Source organism: Vulpes lagopus, chromosome 3 (genome assembly GCF_018345385.1).
Source record: "Vulpes lagopus strain Blue_001 chromosome 3, ASM1834538v1, whole genome shotgun sequence".
Lineage (NCBI taxonomy): Eukaryota > Metazoa > Chordata > Mammalia > Carnivora > Canidae > Vulpes > Vulpes lagopus.
The window spans coordinates 39,005,037-39,021,780 of record NC_054826.1 but is presented as its reverse complement, the minus strand read 5'-3'; the positions used below and the strand labels follow the sequence as shown (position 1 = coordinate 39,021,780).

The 16,744-nt window shown below is 38.8% G+C and overlaps 1 protein-coding gene across 2 annotated transcripts in view; it reads left to right on the top strand.

Moving 5' to 3' along the window:
* The first annotated feature begins 212 nt into the window (after positions 1-212).
* The window catches only part of GABRB2 (gamma-aminobutyric acid type A receptor subunit beta2), a 241,771-nt gene continuing 225,239 nt past the window's right edge, over positions 213-16,744 (top strand). Inside the window, exons 1-4 of one of the 2 annotated variants that reach the window (XM_041746851.1) lie at positions 213-491; positions 1,609-1,841; positions 1,998-2,089; positions 3,084-3,151. In XM_041746851.1, coding sequence (XP_041602785.1) covers positions 1,765-1,841; positions 1,998-2,089; positions 3,084-3,151 — 237 coding nt within the window. In that variant the 5' untranslated portion in view covers positions 213-491; positions 1,609-1,764. Of the gene's footprint in view, positions 492-836; positions 930-1,608; positions 1,842-1,997; positions 2,090-3,083; positions 3,152-16,744 lie in introns of those variants that run through there. The other variant, XM_041746852.1, reaches the window with a different exon arrangement.

Below are 16,744 nucleotides of genomic sequence, written 5' to 3'. Positions count from 1 at the left end.
GCGGCGGGCGCACCTGCCCTGCACCCCCGCCCTCCTCCTCCTCGGCGTTCCCGGGGAGCCGGAGCACGCGAGAGGCGCTCGTCCCGGCCTCGGGCTCAGGCTCGGGCTCGGGCTCAGGCTCGCTCCCTCGGCCCGGCCCCCGGCCCCCGGCCCCCGGCCCCCGGCCCCGGCGCCGCTCTCTCCCTCCAGCCGAGGAAGCATTTCGGCGCTGGACTGACCGTCTCCCTCCCTCTCCCACCGCCGAGCTCGCCCGCTGCTCCTCCGGGCCCCGGGCGCGGCGGGGAGCCGGGGAAGCCTCGGGCGGGAGGGAAGAGGCAGCCTTGGGGTCGGCGAGGACGCGGCGCAGCGGGGACAGCGGCAGGACGCCGGGCCCCACGCCCCCGGCCCCTCCCTCACTTGGCCGCCTCGCAGGGCGCGCCGCGGCTTCGCCCTCCCCGGGGCGCACACAGCCCCCACGGCCAGGTGTCCCCGGCCCGGCCGGGGCCCGCGAGGTAAGGAGGGGCGCGCGGCGGGCGGGGCGAGCGGCTGCACGTGCGCGCGCCTGTGCGCGGGCCCCAGGGGCGGGGGCGGGGGCGGGGGGGGGGGGGCGGGGGGGGGCGGCCACCTGCCCTCCCCGCGCCGCCGGCCGGCCCCGCCCCCTCGCCGCGCGCCCCGCGCCCCCCGCGCCCCCGCGCCCCCCGCGCCCCCGCGCCCCATCACCCCTCACCCAAACCCCACCCTCCCCAACAAGGACTTCCCAACGCAGAGTCAGACCGAAACCTGGAGCGACGGCGTTGCCTTCTGCTTCCCTCGCCCCCCCTTCCTCCTTCTATAAATAATCCGGACTAGCGGGTCAGGCACGTCACACGGCAAGAAACCGGGACCCCGAGGTCTGCTTCTCTGGGAATAGGGGGCAAGGGGTGAGGAGGAGGAGGAGAAGGAAATCGCTCGTGAGTAGTGAAGAACAGCTCGCTCCTTTACTCCTCGAGCAGACCAGGCATCATTTTATTCTTCCTTCCTTTCTTTTTTTTTTTTTTTTTCTTAATTTTTCATTTTCTTCCTTATTCTCTACTCCCCTACCCGCCCCCCCCGCCCCAAATCCGACGGATTGCTCAGCACTTCTCCCATTGGTGTCTCTCCCCTCCCCCTCGGACTACTGCACCCCCCGTCCCTTCCCCCGCCCCCCGCCCTCCACCGCACAACCCCCACCCTCAGCACACATCTCGCCCCACGCAGGGAACGCTATTCGCCAGGAAATAAAGTTCAAACTCCTCTCGTCGTAGGCTTGCTGATACCAGAAGTGGGCTCCCGGGCACCCATCTTCCACTTGCACTCCACACCTGCTATCTTTTAAATTCCTTATCTGGGTTTGCATATTTAAGAGGAAACACACACACACACGCCCCAAAACCCCACAGCCCTCGAGGTGCAAAACTGCCTCCTGCAACTACCAAAACTTACCAGGCGCTCTAGTTGTTTTTGTCTTAACCAAAGGAAAACAAAGATTTGACTCAGGGTCCCCCCGCGGGGTGCCTTTCCTTATTGTTATTGAAATATGTATATATGATACATATATATGCTTTTCCTTTTTCCCCTTTAATTTTTTTTTTTTTTTTTTTTTTTTCTTAGCAAGAAAATCTGCTCGGTCCCAGGCAGCCGCCGCTGCCCCTTTGATGTTTTGGTACACCGTGCGCATGCGCCTCACATTAGAATTACTGCACTGGGCAGACTAAGTTGGATCTCCTCTCTTCAGTGAAACCCTCAATCCCATCAAAAACTAAAGGGATGTGGAGAGTCCGGAAAAAGGGCTACTTTGGGATTTGGTCATTGCCCTTAATAATCGCCGCTGTCTGTGCGCAGAGGTAAGTGTGCCCAGCATTTCTCTTTTTCATTTCACTTTGAAGGGCTCTGTCTGCATACCTCTGTGAGCAGGGATCTGTAGTCAGAATCAGATAGATGCTGAAGACGCTGTGCCTGCTGCCTTATTGATGCCTGTTTATTGTCTTTTCTTTCTTTAGTGTCAATGACCCTAGTAATATGTCGCTGGTTAAAGAGACAGTGGATAGACTCCTGAAAGGCTATGACATTCGTCTGAGACCAGATTTTGGAGGTAATGGGGTTGCCTTGGAAATAAGAAACAGCCCAGCTATAGCCTAAGCTGTCTTTTGAGCTTTGTGTGCGCTGTGTCTTCCCTCCCCTCATTGTTGGCTGCATGTGGTATATCGAATGTATCTCTCTCTGTATTACCATATTGAGAAAGTGATCCAAACTTATGCCGATTTGCTACTATGCAGCACTTAGATGGTCTTTCAGTGAGACCCTGTTAGAGTGCATAGATGACTGCTGTTCGTGAGCTTCACTGCTGAAATCCTTTGCTTCACTGTTTTTGCTTCATTGAGACACAAACCTCTTAAGTTTAGTTAATGGTGTGCCCAGAGAACCTGGCTTATTGGAGGCCATCGTGAACATTTTCGAGAACAAAATGTGCAGGCAATTGGTTGAAAAGTGATATTAATCCCCTGTGCCCGCCTACTTTGGAAGAGTTCTGGCAATGGTTTAAAGCGGCTGGTGTCTGGATATTATCCAGTTCTGGAAGCCCCACTGTTTGGGGAGGTGGGAGGGAAGGGGTTGGAGAGGACTAAGAGGTAGAGAGGGTAAGTAGGAGAAGGTCTAGGGACCTCTTGCTGCAGCCTTAGATACACTGATATGCTCATTTAATTTTGCTTTAGACTTACGAAGCTCAAAGAGTTAAAACCTGCGCACTGAAGGGGGGGTGGGAAAGAATGAGGAGGAGGGGGTTTTAGTGCAATATATAAAATTGCCTCAGGCTAGACGGGTTCATTGTGCTTCTGCGAGTTGTGTGTGTTCTCATACTGAGACATCTACATATGTAGATAGAATTGGAATCCCTCTTCTACCAGGGCACGTGTGTACATGTTCCATAGAGCATTTCCTAGAGGAGTGCCTGGCACTTTTTTTTAAAAAGAGCAGGGAAGTGAAGAATATGAGGGATTTGGGGCAGAATGTCCCATGCCCAGTTACAACTCTTGTTGAGAATGAATGAAGTTCTGAGAAGTCACGTGGCTGGGTATCTTGGTTCGCAGGTCCCCCTGTGGCCGTGGGAATGAACATTGACATCGCCAGCATTGATATGGTTTCTGAAGTCAATATGGTGAGTACTGAGGTTTATGGTTGTGTCTCTGCAGACCTTCATTTGGGGACAGGAAGTAGGAAGGAGCCAGTCGGTGGGGGTGGTGTATGCATGAGTATGTATATGAAGTGGGGGGTGAAGGCTGGGCATTTTGCTTTGGAGCCCACTGTGTTGGAGGTTTCAAAGCATTTGCTTTTTTGGTTCCTCACAATTTTTCCAACCTGGTTTGGATACTTGGGAATTGGTACAGAGCAAGTAAAATGCCACATAATTCATGTGCAAAACACAGCCACATGCAGAAGATCCCCTGCAGAAGCCACTTTTCCTGAGGTGTAGTGGGAAACCAGATTCATCCAGGGTTTTCTGAGTTTGGATCAGGAAAAGAGGGAAGGGTTTTGATTTGATATTTCATGGGGAATATAACCTACAAACTAAACTGTTACAAAGAGGCTGAATAAATGACCCTGGGATACTGATGTCCACTTGTTGCTTTCAGAGATGGCCTCTTTACAGCTGATGGCAATCACCTCCTCCCACAATTGTTCACCAGCTCATAAGTCTGCTTGCCCACCAAAATAAATAACAAAAATTGGTCACTGTTTTCTAAAGGCAGGCTCAGACCCATAAGCCCTAGCAAGTCACTTCTGCAACGTTATTCACCGTATGTCTTAAGCTTGTACAGTTTATGGACAACAGTACACATTGAATACCTGGTTGGACTTGGGGCAAATGCTAAGAGAAAAAGCCTCCGTGTTCTCGACCCAGGGACACTTGTGGGGGGTTTGCTTCATGCAGGAGCGCCCCCTGCTGCCCATATTGGGGCACTGCAGACATACAAAACAATGCGAAGTGTCCCAGATACCCCTGATTACTTGGGCTGCTCACTTGTTTCTCCAGTGGTTTTTCTACTGTGTTTTTGAAGTTTTCTCCTTTGGAAAAGTTTCTGTATAAAGGTCACATTTGAATGTAAGATGCAAGTGTTACTTTCAATCCTGAAAACACACAGTACATTTCAAATCGTGTTGTGGCATGGTTCTTCCTAGAAATGAAATATACTATTTAAAGAAGAGGGTGACGTGTGTAAAGTTTTATTCAAAAACACTTCTAAGCCAGACATCAGGACTTGAAAATTAGGACACTTATTAATTAACTCAAGAGAGCCAAAGTACTCCAGGTAGTGGATATGCTCTCAACATTATGCAAATTTCCATATTCCCAGAATTCAAATAGAGAGCAGGCTCTAATAACCAGCCTTATCCCTGTAAACTCTCCAAAGACAGGTGATAATCCTGAGGTATCACAAGATTATAAAACATCTCATGACTACTCCTGGGAATATTCAACAGTTTCAGCATACATGTTTTAATGCCATGTGTCCTTTTCTATTTTAATTATTGGCGACGTTTTTGTTGTATAAGATACAAACACAGACTGAGACAATATTGAGTGATCCAGAACCACAGATTTCCCACACATTATGAAAATCCTCTGTTGTCTAGAGAATACATCTTCCTTGGAAACCTGTTAATTTCTCAGCTATGCAAATATTTACTTTTGTGGGATTATGAAGGTCTTTCATCAGTTTAAATTTTGAGTTTTACCATAACCATTTTAAAATGTCCTAATGTGGGTACCTCTCAAGTCTCAAACACTTGAATCTAAATTGTATCGCTAGAAACAAAGTGATATAGAGATCAGGTATGGTTCTTTGTGTCCTGTGTGGTTAAATTAGACTCCTTTCTTTTGCATTTTGACTTATTTGTGTTGTTTTTTACATAGCAACATCACAAAATGGTATTCTATGGAAAAATTAGGAACTAGAATCCAAACAGACAATGATAAGAAGATTAGAAGTGACTGTGGTAGGTCAGCTATGAACTTTAGATAGATTATATCCCCCAATTGTTTAGAGTAGTGTTTTTTTGTTTGTTTGTTTTTTGTTTTCTTAAGTTTTCCTCACCTTTTACCTGCATGCAGCATTTTGGAGAGGCATCTGAGCTGGACACAATGCCAAGACCTGCTAGTCAAAATATAGACTCAGCTAAGGCGAGGTGTCATCTCTTGAAGCTATTTACTGTTGCTGAAAAATCATGGGATGTTGAAAGTGCAAAAACAAATGTCAGATTGTAAATAGGCCAGTACTGTAGCATTAATGATTAGAACCAAGTGCTAAAAATCCCATGTCAGATTCCTTTCTTAGCCTGCTGTTAACATATGTGGACTTGTCCGGACACATTCTTTACTTGTTGAAAAATTAACACTTATTTCAGCTAACAATAATGTATGTTATTTTTAAATATGCTTATTTGATTTGAAGCAACAGATGGGAAATTTCATCACTAGCGTGTAAAAAAAAATAAGATGTTCATGGCATACTGCCCCTGTACACAAGTCTGAAAGTATTTGTATCTTTTGATTATTTTTAATTCTGAAAGAATGATTGATTATTTAAGTTAAACCTCAAAATTAATCAACATATATGTTTTTGCCTCATTATCTTTTGTGAAATGCAACCTCTGGTAATTGTAACTTTCTTTTACTATAGCAAATCTTCCCTTGAGGGATGGTAAATAACAGACCATTTAGATTGTCAATGATTCATTTGTACTGAAGAACCCTGTCAATTTGACGCTCCTGGTAAATTACAGTGATAGAAATATCTGAACCAAGTCAAGAGTCTTGAATACTAGCTCTGCTTCTGCTGCTCAGTCATCCTAAGGAAATTCACAGACAGGTGCGGCTCAATTTCTTCACCTGTTAAAGGGAAGGAATAGTCCCATTTTACCTATCTCAGGTGACTATCAGAATTAATAAAACAATATATGTGAAAGTATTGATGTTCCGTTAACAGAGCTTATGTGGAAGACTGAATAACAGGCTATAACACAAGAGACTCTTTCCATTCCAGCTGCTGCCCTAAATGTACTTGGGTCAATAATTTATATTACCAGGTCTCAGGTTTTTTTAATGTTTGAAATGAGAGGGGACATGTTTAATTGACTTCCAACTCAAAGTTATATGTGTTGCTGGTTTGCTTTATTATAATAGCTCTGTTGAGTACAAAGAAGCTCCAGGAAAACTTGGAAATCCAGCATAAATGTAAGGAAAATACAGAATTCCTAAATATTATGCCGTTTTGAGTTCTTACTCATGAAGGTGAGGATGGTAGCTTGCTCAGGTGACTCTTGGCCCAATGCTAGATCTTTGGAAGAATGTGATTTCAATTAGAATGCTCCTGAGCAGAAAGCCTGGCTTTAGAATGAAGTATTTTTAGATGTCTTGGTTACATTGGCAGGAATCTTTTTGTTAAGACTCTTTGATGAAAAGTGCATTTTAAGATCCAAAATTGGCTCTCAGAATTATGGACCGAAATAGCTTTCTCTTCATTTAAAGCAGATTCTTATCCATCTTGAAACAACACATTTGCCAACCAAAGAGTGAAGCAATATTTCACTTTTGAGGAAATAGTTCTAGTAAACACACACACAAATTACCTTTTTATGGAATGGCGAAAGAAGAAAAGTGCTGCTTTTTTTTTAAAACAGATGTTTTCTTGCATCACCAGATGCACAGTTTAAAATTCAATTCAACACAAATGCTTATTTAGCAGCTACTATGATCCTGCCATGTTGTTAGACCTTAGAGGCAGAGCAATGAATAAGACTGATTTGCCTCCTGACCTCATTGAGGCTTAATATCTAGGTGTTCACTATTCTTAATTTTTCTGTAGACTATTACTGTACTTATACTTAGCACAAATCTTATCTTTTCTCTAAAATTTTATTTGTGAGCAGCCAGTTGTTTACCTAGTGGTCTGTACCTCCCATGGGTTCATTTGGTATTTCCCCCCTTCAAATTGCTGTATAAGTTACATATTCATTCTTTCTTCCTAGTTTATAAACTGCGTGTAGACAGTTATAGTAGATCTCCCCATGTGATTTTTGCTCTATACATAAAAGTTGGTTGGATGTTTGACTCCTGGTTAGTGCCACAAATATTGGGTGACCTATTTGTTCCAATAGAAGCAATTTGTTATTATTCACTAGACACTGTACCATAAATGTGGAGAAACAGAACATGGAATCATAGGCTTCAAATTCAAGGCATTCACTGTTTAACCAAGGTAGAAAGAATCATAATGCAGGATTAGAAATGCTTTGAAGGAGAAAATACACAGGCCATATTGGGAATACAGACTACTGAGATATTACACAGAAATTACTAGTTGAAGATGGGATTAGAGGACTATGGATAGATATTCCAAGCAGAAATAATGGCACATAGGAGAAAAAAACACAGGAGAGATAAACGGGGTTAGGGATTAGCCAGTAACTTTAAATGGCTGGAGTTGGGAGTGGGAGTAAGAAGATGATAAGAGCTGGTATTGAGATCATAGGTGGTGTTCAACTTATAAAGACCATTTTTTGCAGCTTGCTAAAGAATTTAAATTTTGTTTCAAAGACTGTAGGGACCCATGAAAGGATAGGAGTATTGTATGAATAGATTCACATTTCAGGAAGATGCTTCTGAAATATGGAGAGGTAAACAAGACCTAAAGTTGGGAGATAAGGTGAAACTCATTGCAAAAATAAAGGAAGAATTGATGAATTGAGGCAGGGACATAAAAGAGAAGATATAAACCTGGGGCACTTACAAGATAGAAGCAAAAGGACTTGGTAAATCCCAAATTTCTGATGGTACCATTTATTGATATGGAGGACACAAAGAAAGCAACCAAGTTGGAGGTGGGGTGATGGACAGACAGTGAGCTCAGTTTGGGATGTTGACTTTTCTATAGACATGAAATCTCCTAATGGAGGCTGGAAAATATAGATCTAAAGCTACCTAAGAAGTCATGACTAGAGAGATGAACTTGGACATCGTCAGGATGTAAGTAGCACTTATAACAGTATGAATGGGGAAAATTAAAAAGGGAAGATTATAAGACTGCTATAAATGGATACCTGGTGAGCACTGTAATTTAAGTGGAAGAAGACTAAAAAGGAGTCCACGAAGATTAATAAGTAGCTAAGTAACAATCAAAGAGTTAGGAAGAGAATCTGCAGATAAGAGTGTTTTAGAAGCTGAGGCACAAGAGAGTTTCAGAAAGAAGAAAGTGGGGTGCCTGAGTGGCTCAGCCAGTTAAGGCTCTGACTCTTGGTTTCAACTCAGGTCATGATTTCAGGGTTGTGGGTTATGGCTGTTTTAGGATCCTCCCTTGGTGGAGAGTTGGCTTGATAATCTCTTTCTCCCTCTGCCCCTCCCCCCACTCATGCTCTCGCCTGCGCTCCCGAGTGCGCTCTCTCTCTCTCTCTCTCTGTCTCATCTTTAGATAAGTAAATAAATCTTAAAAAAGAAGAAGAAAGTCTTCAGCGGTGTCACATGCCACAATGATCAATTGAAATAAGTTCTGAGGCTTAGCTCCCAAGTATAGTAGTAATAAGAGCTCTCTGGTAAACATACAGGAGCTTTAGTAGTTGGAAACTATACTTTTGAAAATTTTGGATCTAAAGTGAAGTAGGGAGAGTGTAATTGTTAAAAGGAATGATATATAATTTGGAAAAGTTTCCTTTAGAAGGGAGTAAGTTGCAGATACGATATAATAGATGAGTGAGGAGGCAGGAAATGAAGCTAAAGAAATGCTTGCTTGATTGAAGACCTCTATATTCTCTCTGACATAGGAGACACTTTCTGTTGAGAATAGAAGAGGTTAAAATTGGCCTCTGTGGAAAATGGGTAAATTAATGAGGTTGCCTGGGGCACATAGAAGAATAGCCAGGAAGCAGAAAACATGATGAAGGGTATGGGTAAACTCACCGACCACAGGCACACTTAACTCTAAGTAAATTATGCTTAGAAATCTTCCTACCCAACTTTTAGCAAACTGTTATGTTCTCTTCTTCTTTTGCTTCTCCTCCTTCCCACTCTCTTTCCCTCTCTTGTACAGTAAGCAACATTTTTCATTGTCATCATGATGCTAATATAATACTAATATAATAAAATAATTACAGTTAATTCTTATTGAGTTCTTAACTCATGTAAGTATCCTGTTAATTTACACTACCTCATCCAATCTTCTGATAAAAACATCCTCTATTTAACAAAAGAGGAACCTGAGGTCCAGGGAGGTTGAGTGACTTGTTCAAGGTCACACAGCTAGCAGATGACTGATTTCACATCCCTTAATTTTAGCCATATGATTATACTGCAGTTTTACATGTAGCAAGGCCTCATTAAAAAAAAAAAAAAATCTTTTCATTCCTTGAGGACCCTATTTTGTTGTTGTGTTTGTTTTTATTAGTTTTTGAAACAGTGGAGAGATCAGATAAACTAATCCTCACTCTCTCCAACCTTAAAAAATTCTTAATTTTATTAAAGTGATTCCAAGTAGGTACTTTAGCTAATGTATATTAAATATAAAAAATGGTCCCCATCCTTGAGATACTTATACACTAAATTACATCTATTGAGCATAATGTAAACCATGCAATAAAGGAAGACTTTTCATAAGATCTTGAAGAATCCAGGATATCTCTTGTGTCATAATTTCTTTTATTATGAATGGGTGCTTTTTTTTTATCTTGTCTAATAATTTTCTTGTTGCTCCAAAAGAATCCGATAACCATTAAGGCCAGTAATTGCCAGGACATAGTGGCTGGTATACGTTTAAGAACCATAAACTCAGTAGTTATGGCTGTGAGTGGACATTATGTACAAAAGACCACATCCTTTCCCTTATTTTTTTTTATTATAAAGATTTCATTTTCAATTGAACTTTTTTTCCACCGAAAACACATTTTTCCAATTTCTGATAAATTGCTCCTGCAAATAATTCTCTTAAAGGTGGTTGATTTTTTTTCCTTTTTTTTTTCCCCAGGTCTTTCCTTCCTCCATCCCATGTAGTATAAATGAGACTCATTATAAAGATTGCATCTCTAGAAGACTTACCTATTTTTAAACATTTATGCCACTTGATATTACAGCTTATAAACCTATTTTTTTCTTGGGTTTGTCTAAGACAAATTTTTTGCTGTTACTTCATGGGTACCTTGAACAATGTTCTTGCTTAACTATGGCATGAAATAAAGATATGATTACGATTAAAGATATATGATTACTCTGCAAGAGAAAGCAGGCTAAGGAAGTGTCTCAAGTTTCATATTTTAGCTCATCATGTGTACTTCAGTGCACCTCTCTCTACCCCCACTGAAATTCTGAAATGGTTGTGGGAATTTTTTTAAGAATGTAAGTCAGACAAAGTGTTTTCCCTAGTTATATGGGAGAGATATGTGTGTATGTTAATTTTGGGAAACGGCACTGATTTATTTTGTGATCATTCTATAACAAGATTTCCTTACCCTCAGCATTATTTTCACTTCAGACCAGAAACTTCTTTGTTGTAGGGGAGCTATCATATATATTGTGAGGTATTTAACAGCAACCTTGCCTCTGCCTTCTAACCACCAGAAGTACTCCTGGTGTTGTGAAAACCAAAAATGTCTCCAGAAAACGTTAAATGTACCATGTGGCATAAGGAGATTGTCCCCAATTGAGAAACATTGGTGTAAAGAATGGTGTTGTGGATGTTGTGGTTTTGTTTCCAACCAAGCAACTAGAGTAAAGAAGAGATTTGTCATTGAGATTTTTCTCATTGATCTTTTGCTTAATTACCATTTGCATGTATGTTTGGTGGTACATTGTGTCAAAACCAATCTTAAAATACCAGCAAACATCAAAAACAAAGATTGTATGCATCCTCATCATTTCATTAAACCTGTATTTTAATTGATCTATATTACCTTCTAGTTCTCATCTATTTGTTTATTCATATTTTATACATTATACTTATTTTGTAGAGAAAATTTTAGTCTACATTTTCACTTAATACACTGAGTATTTTTACAGACGTATGCTTTCATTAAAAAAAAGTACACACCTCTACTATCACCAGTGTGAATTGATGTGTATTTTTCCACAATCTTACAAACATATACATGAATATAATGACATTTTATGTTTTATTCGCTCTGTATTTTTTCAAAAAACAGTTTTAACATACATTTTATAGATTATTAATCCTAATTCTAGCTATCAATTATTTGAAAATAAACATATTTATTTTTACTTTTGCACCATTAACAATAATATACAAATTAGAGAACTACATTTAAATAGCATATAAATGGAAATTTTAAAAAAATTCATAAATCAGCTTGACTCATATTTACACAGCTACTCTTTACTGTTTCTATTCTGATATTACTCAATTTTTCTTTTTTCTTTTTTTTTAAAGACTTCATTTATTCATAGAGACACACACAGAGAGAGAGAGAGAGAGAGAGAGAGAGAGGCAGAGAGAGAAGCAGGCCCCATACAGGAAGCCTGACATGGACTCGATCCTAGGTCTCCAGGATCACACCCCAGGCTGCAGGCAGCGCTAAACCGCTGGGCCACCGGGGCTGCCCTGATATTACTCAGTTTTTCAAAATCAATTTACATTTATCAGATGACAAAAACACTTAGAAACAGTTAAAAGAGGAATAAGAGGAAGGATGGTTATGAGTTTTTAAAAGACACAAACACAAGGTTTATATGTTGCTCACAGTTATGCATTTTATTTACAAAATACATATATTACTTAACAAGGAAAGAAACGGGTTTATATTATCCTGTCCCTATTTATATGGAAAAATATAGGAATGTTTTTAGCTCATTGGCTCTTGGTGGTGCTGATTTTGTTAACATTCTATCGGCATTTTTATTGCCAAGTCTCATTTTTCCTTGCTCTATAATTTGGCACTTACCGCCTACTTACTTGCCAAGAGGTCTTAACTTAGAAGTAATTGGCAATTGAAGATAAAATAACTTCTCTCCTAACACAATAGCAACAATTAATGAAGTTTTAGAGGTGAATCTACATATATCTTAGAAAAATGATACAAAAGTAAGCCACAGAGGAAGATCAGAGATGCATGGACGATACCTATGTGTGAAGCTTAATTGCATAGGACCTGCCCGCCATGCAGAGGAGACCTTGGAAATTCTTGGGTGATGCTGTGACATGATGAGAAAATCTGAAGCAGCTTCACAAAGAGTGAAGAAGGCAGGAGACCCTAAAGGAAGTATGAGAAAGTTGAAAAATGTTTTCCAGCTCTGATTTTTATTTTTATAAATGTCTTTTGGAGCCCCCACACTAGTTTTAGTAACACAAAGGATGAAAATATTTAGAAAAAACAAAAGTTGAAACAAAGAGTGTGAAATGGAGGAGGGATGAGCACCTAGCACAGTGTTGTTACGAGAAATAAATTAGTAATAGCTATATCAATTATTTAGTTTTAAGATGTCTGAAAAAAATCAGAAATACTGATATTTTACTATGCATTTCAGGATTATATAATTTGGCTATTCTTTGTTTAGAAAGGTAGCTATTTAATTGGTTAGTAATAGTAGTATTGCACATTTGTATATTGAATAGCTTCCTATAAATTATTTATGGCTGCCTAATTATAATTCTGGAAATATCTGCTTCAACTTGAGGCCTCAGTGATTAAGCATCTTGAGATTGCTCCTCTACAGATCAATAATTCAGTGCCTAATTGGTACAACACCATTGGATCAAAAACATTTTCTAAAATGTTTATCTACAGACTCTTCCATGAAGTTTTATAAATTAAATAGATAGTTTTTAAAAGCCGTCTTTCACTCAGCTATTTTATTTTACTTTTTAGATAGAAATGATGGCTGCATCGTGAGAATTTAATCTGTCTACTTGACTTGCTCAGTAAATGTGTATTTATTTATCTCTTCACTAATATATAATGTACACTATCAAACATACTTGAAATACATTTATTTTTAAGATTTTATTTTATTTATTTATTTATTTATTTATTTATCTATTTATTTATTTATGAGAAAGAGTGAGAGAGAGCACAAGCAGAGGGAGAAGCAGAGGGAAAGGGAAAAGGAAAGGGGAAAGAATGTCAAGAGGACTCCATGCTGTGCATGGAGAGCCTGAAGTGGGGCTTGATCCCACCATCTAGAGATCATGACCTGAGCCAAAAACAAGAGTTAGACACTTAACCCACTGAGCCACCCTAACACCCTTCAAAATAGGGATTTAGTGGGTTTGATAAAATATGTACTAAGTTATACTGTTATCTCATGCTCATCTTTTTTTTTTCTCATGCTCATCTTAACACTGCTTTGGTTTTTCATTTTCCATGAAAACAGAGAAATAGTGAATAATAATGGGAATTAAAGGCTGTTTTATTCTGCATTATTATTCTGCTAAGGGGAAATATTAGATAGTATGGCTTGTAATATATAGATAATTTAAAAGTGACCTTTTTCTATGGAAACAGTCCCATTTAGTCCTAGCTTCCAATTTCTATAGCTTTAACATCTAGTAAGTGATATTTTAGAGAGTGTGCTGTTCGTCCCTTCCAGGATGGAGCATTTGTTTTAAAATAAGTATGGAATTTTCCTACTTCTTAGGACTACATAAGTTAACTGGATTTTACAAAGGACTGTATAGTCACGCAGCTAGCTTTTAAACAATTCTGCAAAGATAATCTTTATAAATTGTCCGGTTTTGTGGGGGTGTTAACAATTCAATCAAACTGTAGACAATCAATCAAATCAACTGTAGATTTCTCAAGAAATATTTTTAACATTAATCTTTAAAGAAATGATTTATAGGCCATCTTAAGGAATATCATAAAGTTAGCAGGGATGTCAAGAATTTCAAATACAAGGGCGTAGGTGTCAATTGTAAACTCCAATCACCATTTTGTAAACTTAACCACTGTTGAAGATAACTGTGATCCAAAAAATGAAATTTAAGTACTTTTTCTGTTTGCTTTCCTTGACCGACAGAGAAACTTCAAGACTTATTTTGTAAATACATATTTAAATTTCTTTTTCCAAATGAGTGTTTGAGTTAATAATCTGAAGATCTCTTGAAGAACTCTCCCATCAATCAGTTATGTAAACCATTGCTCTTTCAAGCACTGTTAAGCCAACACTCTCTTTTGACACTGGTGGGGCTGATCTGCTAGGCTGTGTAAATTTGCATCTGGCTTCTGTGTTGAAAGAATGCTTTTAAGTGTTTACTTGAATCACATTAGCATGTCCGTGTGGCAAACCATTCTTCTAACTGAATTCATTAGAGATGATACCTTTGTTATTCTAAAAGTCATAATATTTTAAGTACTTGCCAAATTTACAGGTGAAAGATCAGTAGAATTACAGAGCATATGAAAAACACAGCTTTCCTTATTTCCTTCAGATTTTTAGGATGCTTTATTTTACACATTAGGTGTTGAAGGCCAAGTTCTGTTCTGTAAGAAATCTGAATAAGGGATCCCTGGTTGGCCCAGGGCGCGATCCTGGAGACCCGGGATCGAATCCCACGTTGGGCTCCCGGTGCATGGAGCCTGCTTCTCCCTCTGCCTGTGTCTCTGCCTCTCTCTATCTCTCTGTGACTATCATAAATAAATAAAAAAATTAAAAAAACAAAGAAATCTGAATAAAATCATTCACCAATTGCTTTTTTTTTTTAACACTACAAAGTAGTATTTTCTGACAAATATATTATTTTCTGGTTACTCAGAAAGATCAACTCTCATTTTCACATCTTAATTGCACATTTTCTAACAGTCCAGAAAATTCTTTGTATTTAATGAACCAGCTTTGAGAGCCACATTTTAAAATGGCTTTATCTTAGTTTACCAAACTGATTCTATCATCATCACCACCACTTAGGTGGAAATTTGTTTTTAATGGAACTTTCTTTACTTAGGTTACTTGAGTCAAAGTGGCAATGCTATAGATATGTTCTAGTTTTAGACAAAATACCTTGTGTATGCTCTTATTTTAAAAAATAGCCACAATCCTGGAGCTTTGGGCCTCCTATTTTGTTGTTATTGTTGTAGTGCCTAATGTAATCATGGTAGGAACAATCATATGCTACTTAAATCTTTGAGCTTTAAAGAGAAAGAGAAAAAGATAGAGATACCCAGAGAGGAAGAGGAAAAGAGGGATAGGCATATGTGTTCCTGTTCTTGGGGAGCGTGTAATGTGTTTTCAATAGTTGAGAAATAGCAGAAGGTCTTTGTTACATAGTAGTTGGGTCTTGTTTATTATAAATGAATATTTATAAATGTAAAGTATGCAACCAAGAGTTACCAAGTAAGAATGTATACATAATTAGGGACTGTCTTTTAGAATTTACATGATATGAAATCAACAGTATTAAAGTGCATGTGGATTCTCTGTTCTTTTAAGCATTTGATAGTTAATGTTTGAATTAAAAAAGGTCAAGGAAAAACAGGAGTTGAAAAATTGCAGTATACCTTTGATATGTAACTGGGATATATTTATTTTGATTAATGACACTACTGAAAGTCACTACCATTTTTTGAGAAACCTTAATTTTTAAATGTTTTCACATTTAATTCTCAAAATTTTTATGAAATAAGCATTATCATATTTTACAGATGGATAAACAACTGTGGGTTAGAAGACTTTTGTGAGTTAGAAGCTATTAGAATGATAGCCCTCCTTATGTTATAGCTGGAAAATGCTGGAACTGGAATTTGAGCCTGATTTGTCCCCTAGCCCATTTATTTCATGTTTTCTTTAAATTTAAAGGAAAAGGAAATTGAAAAAATTGAACAGACCTGCTTCCATCACAATCTCTCAAGATGGTTGTTAATAGTTCACATTCCAGATTCTTATATGATTTTTGGGAAACCTAAACAAATAAAATAAATAAGGATGCCTGGGTGGTTCAGTGGTTGAGCATCTGCTTTCAGCTCCGGGCGTGATCCTGTAGGGAGCCTGCTTCTCCCTCTGCCTATGTCTTTGCCTCTCTCTCTGTGGCTCTCATAAATAAATAAAATCTTAAAATAAAAAAATAGAACATAGGGAATAAAATCTGTAATACACAAAAAAGTCAGTCTAATTAATTGAGAGATCAATTAAAATTAGTAATTTTCACTGTGTCAGCATCATTAGAGTTTGTGGGTAAATTGAAGATTATGGTTTACTTTTTTCTTGGATAAACATCTTTCATCACCAGGGAATGAATTAAATTCTTGCTTGCTTGAAACAAAAATCTTCTCTGAAAAAAAAAGATATGGTAATTTTGAGAATTAAGAACAAAATTAGATTTTGATTAAATTTTATGACTTTTAGAACCAAGAAAATATCTGCCCTTGATATCTTTCTTTTATTTTAATGAGGTAGTATCTATCTCAGTATCTGAGCATCTCAGAATATTCAGCAAAATGATGATTAGCATTTGTGTGAAATAACAATTGTGATGTATTTCAAGGTCAATCTAAAAGACTTCAGTTTGAATATATTTGTGTTCTTCAAAGTTGAGAAAAACATGTGGTTTCAACAAAATATTTCTAATTTTTTTCTACTTTGTCAAATATACACCTGGGTTGATAAAAATTAAGAATAAAATTAGGGTACATATATACACGGGTATATATATATATATATATTTATTAAGTTCTAGATTTCTTTTGAAAACAAGCAATCCTTGGGGTAAAGTATGCTGTTACATTTTTTAAGAGATTATTTCTATTTTATTTTTTGTGA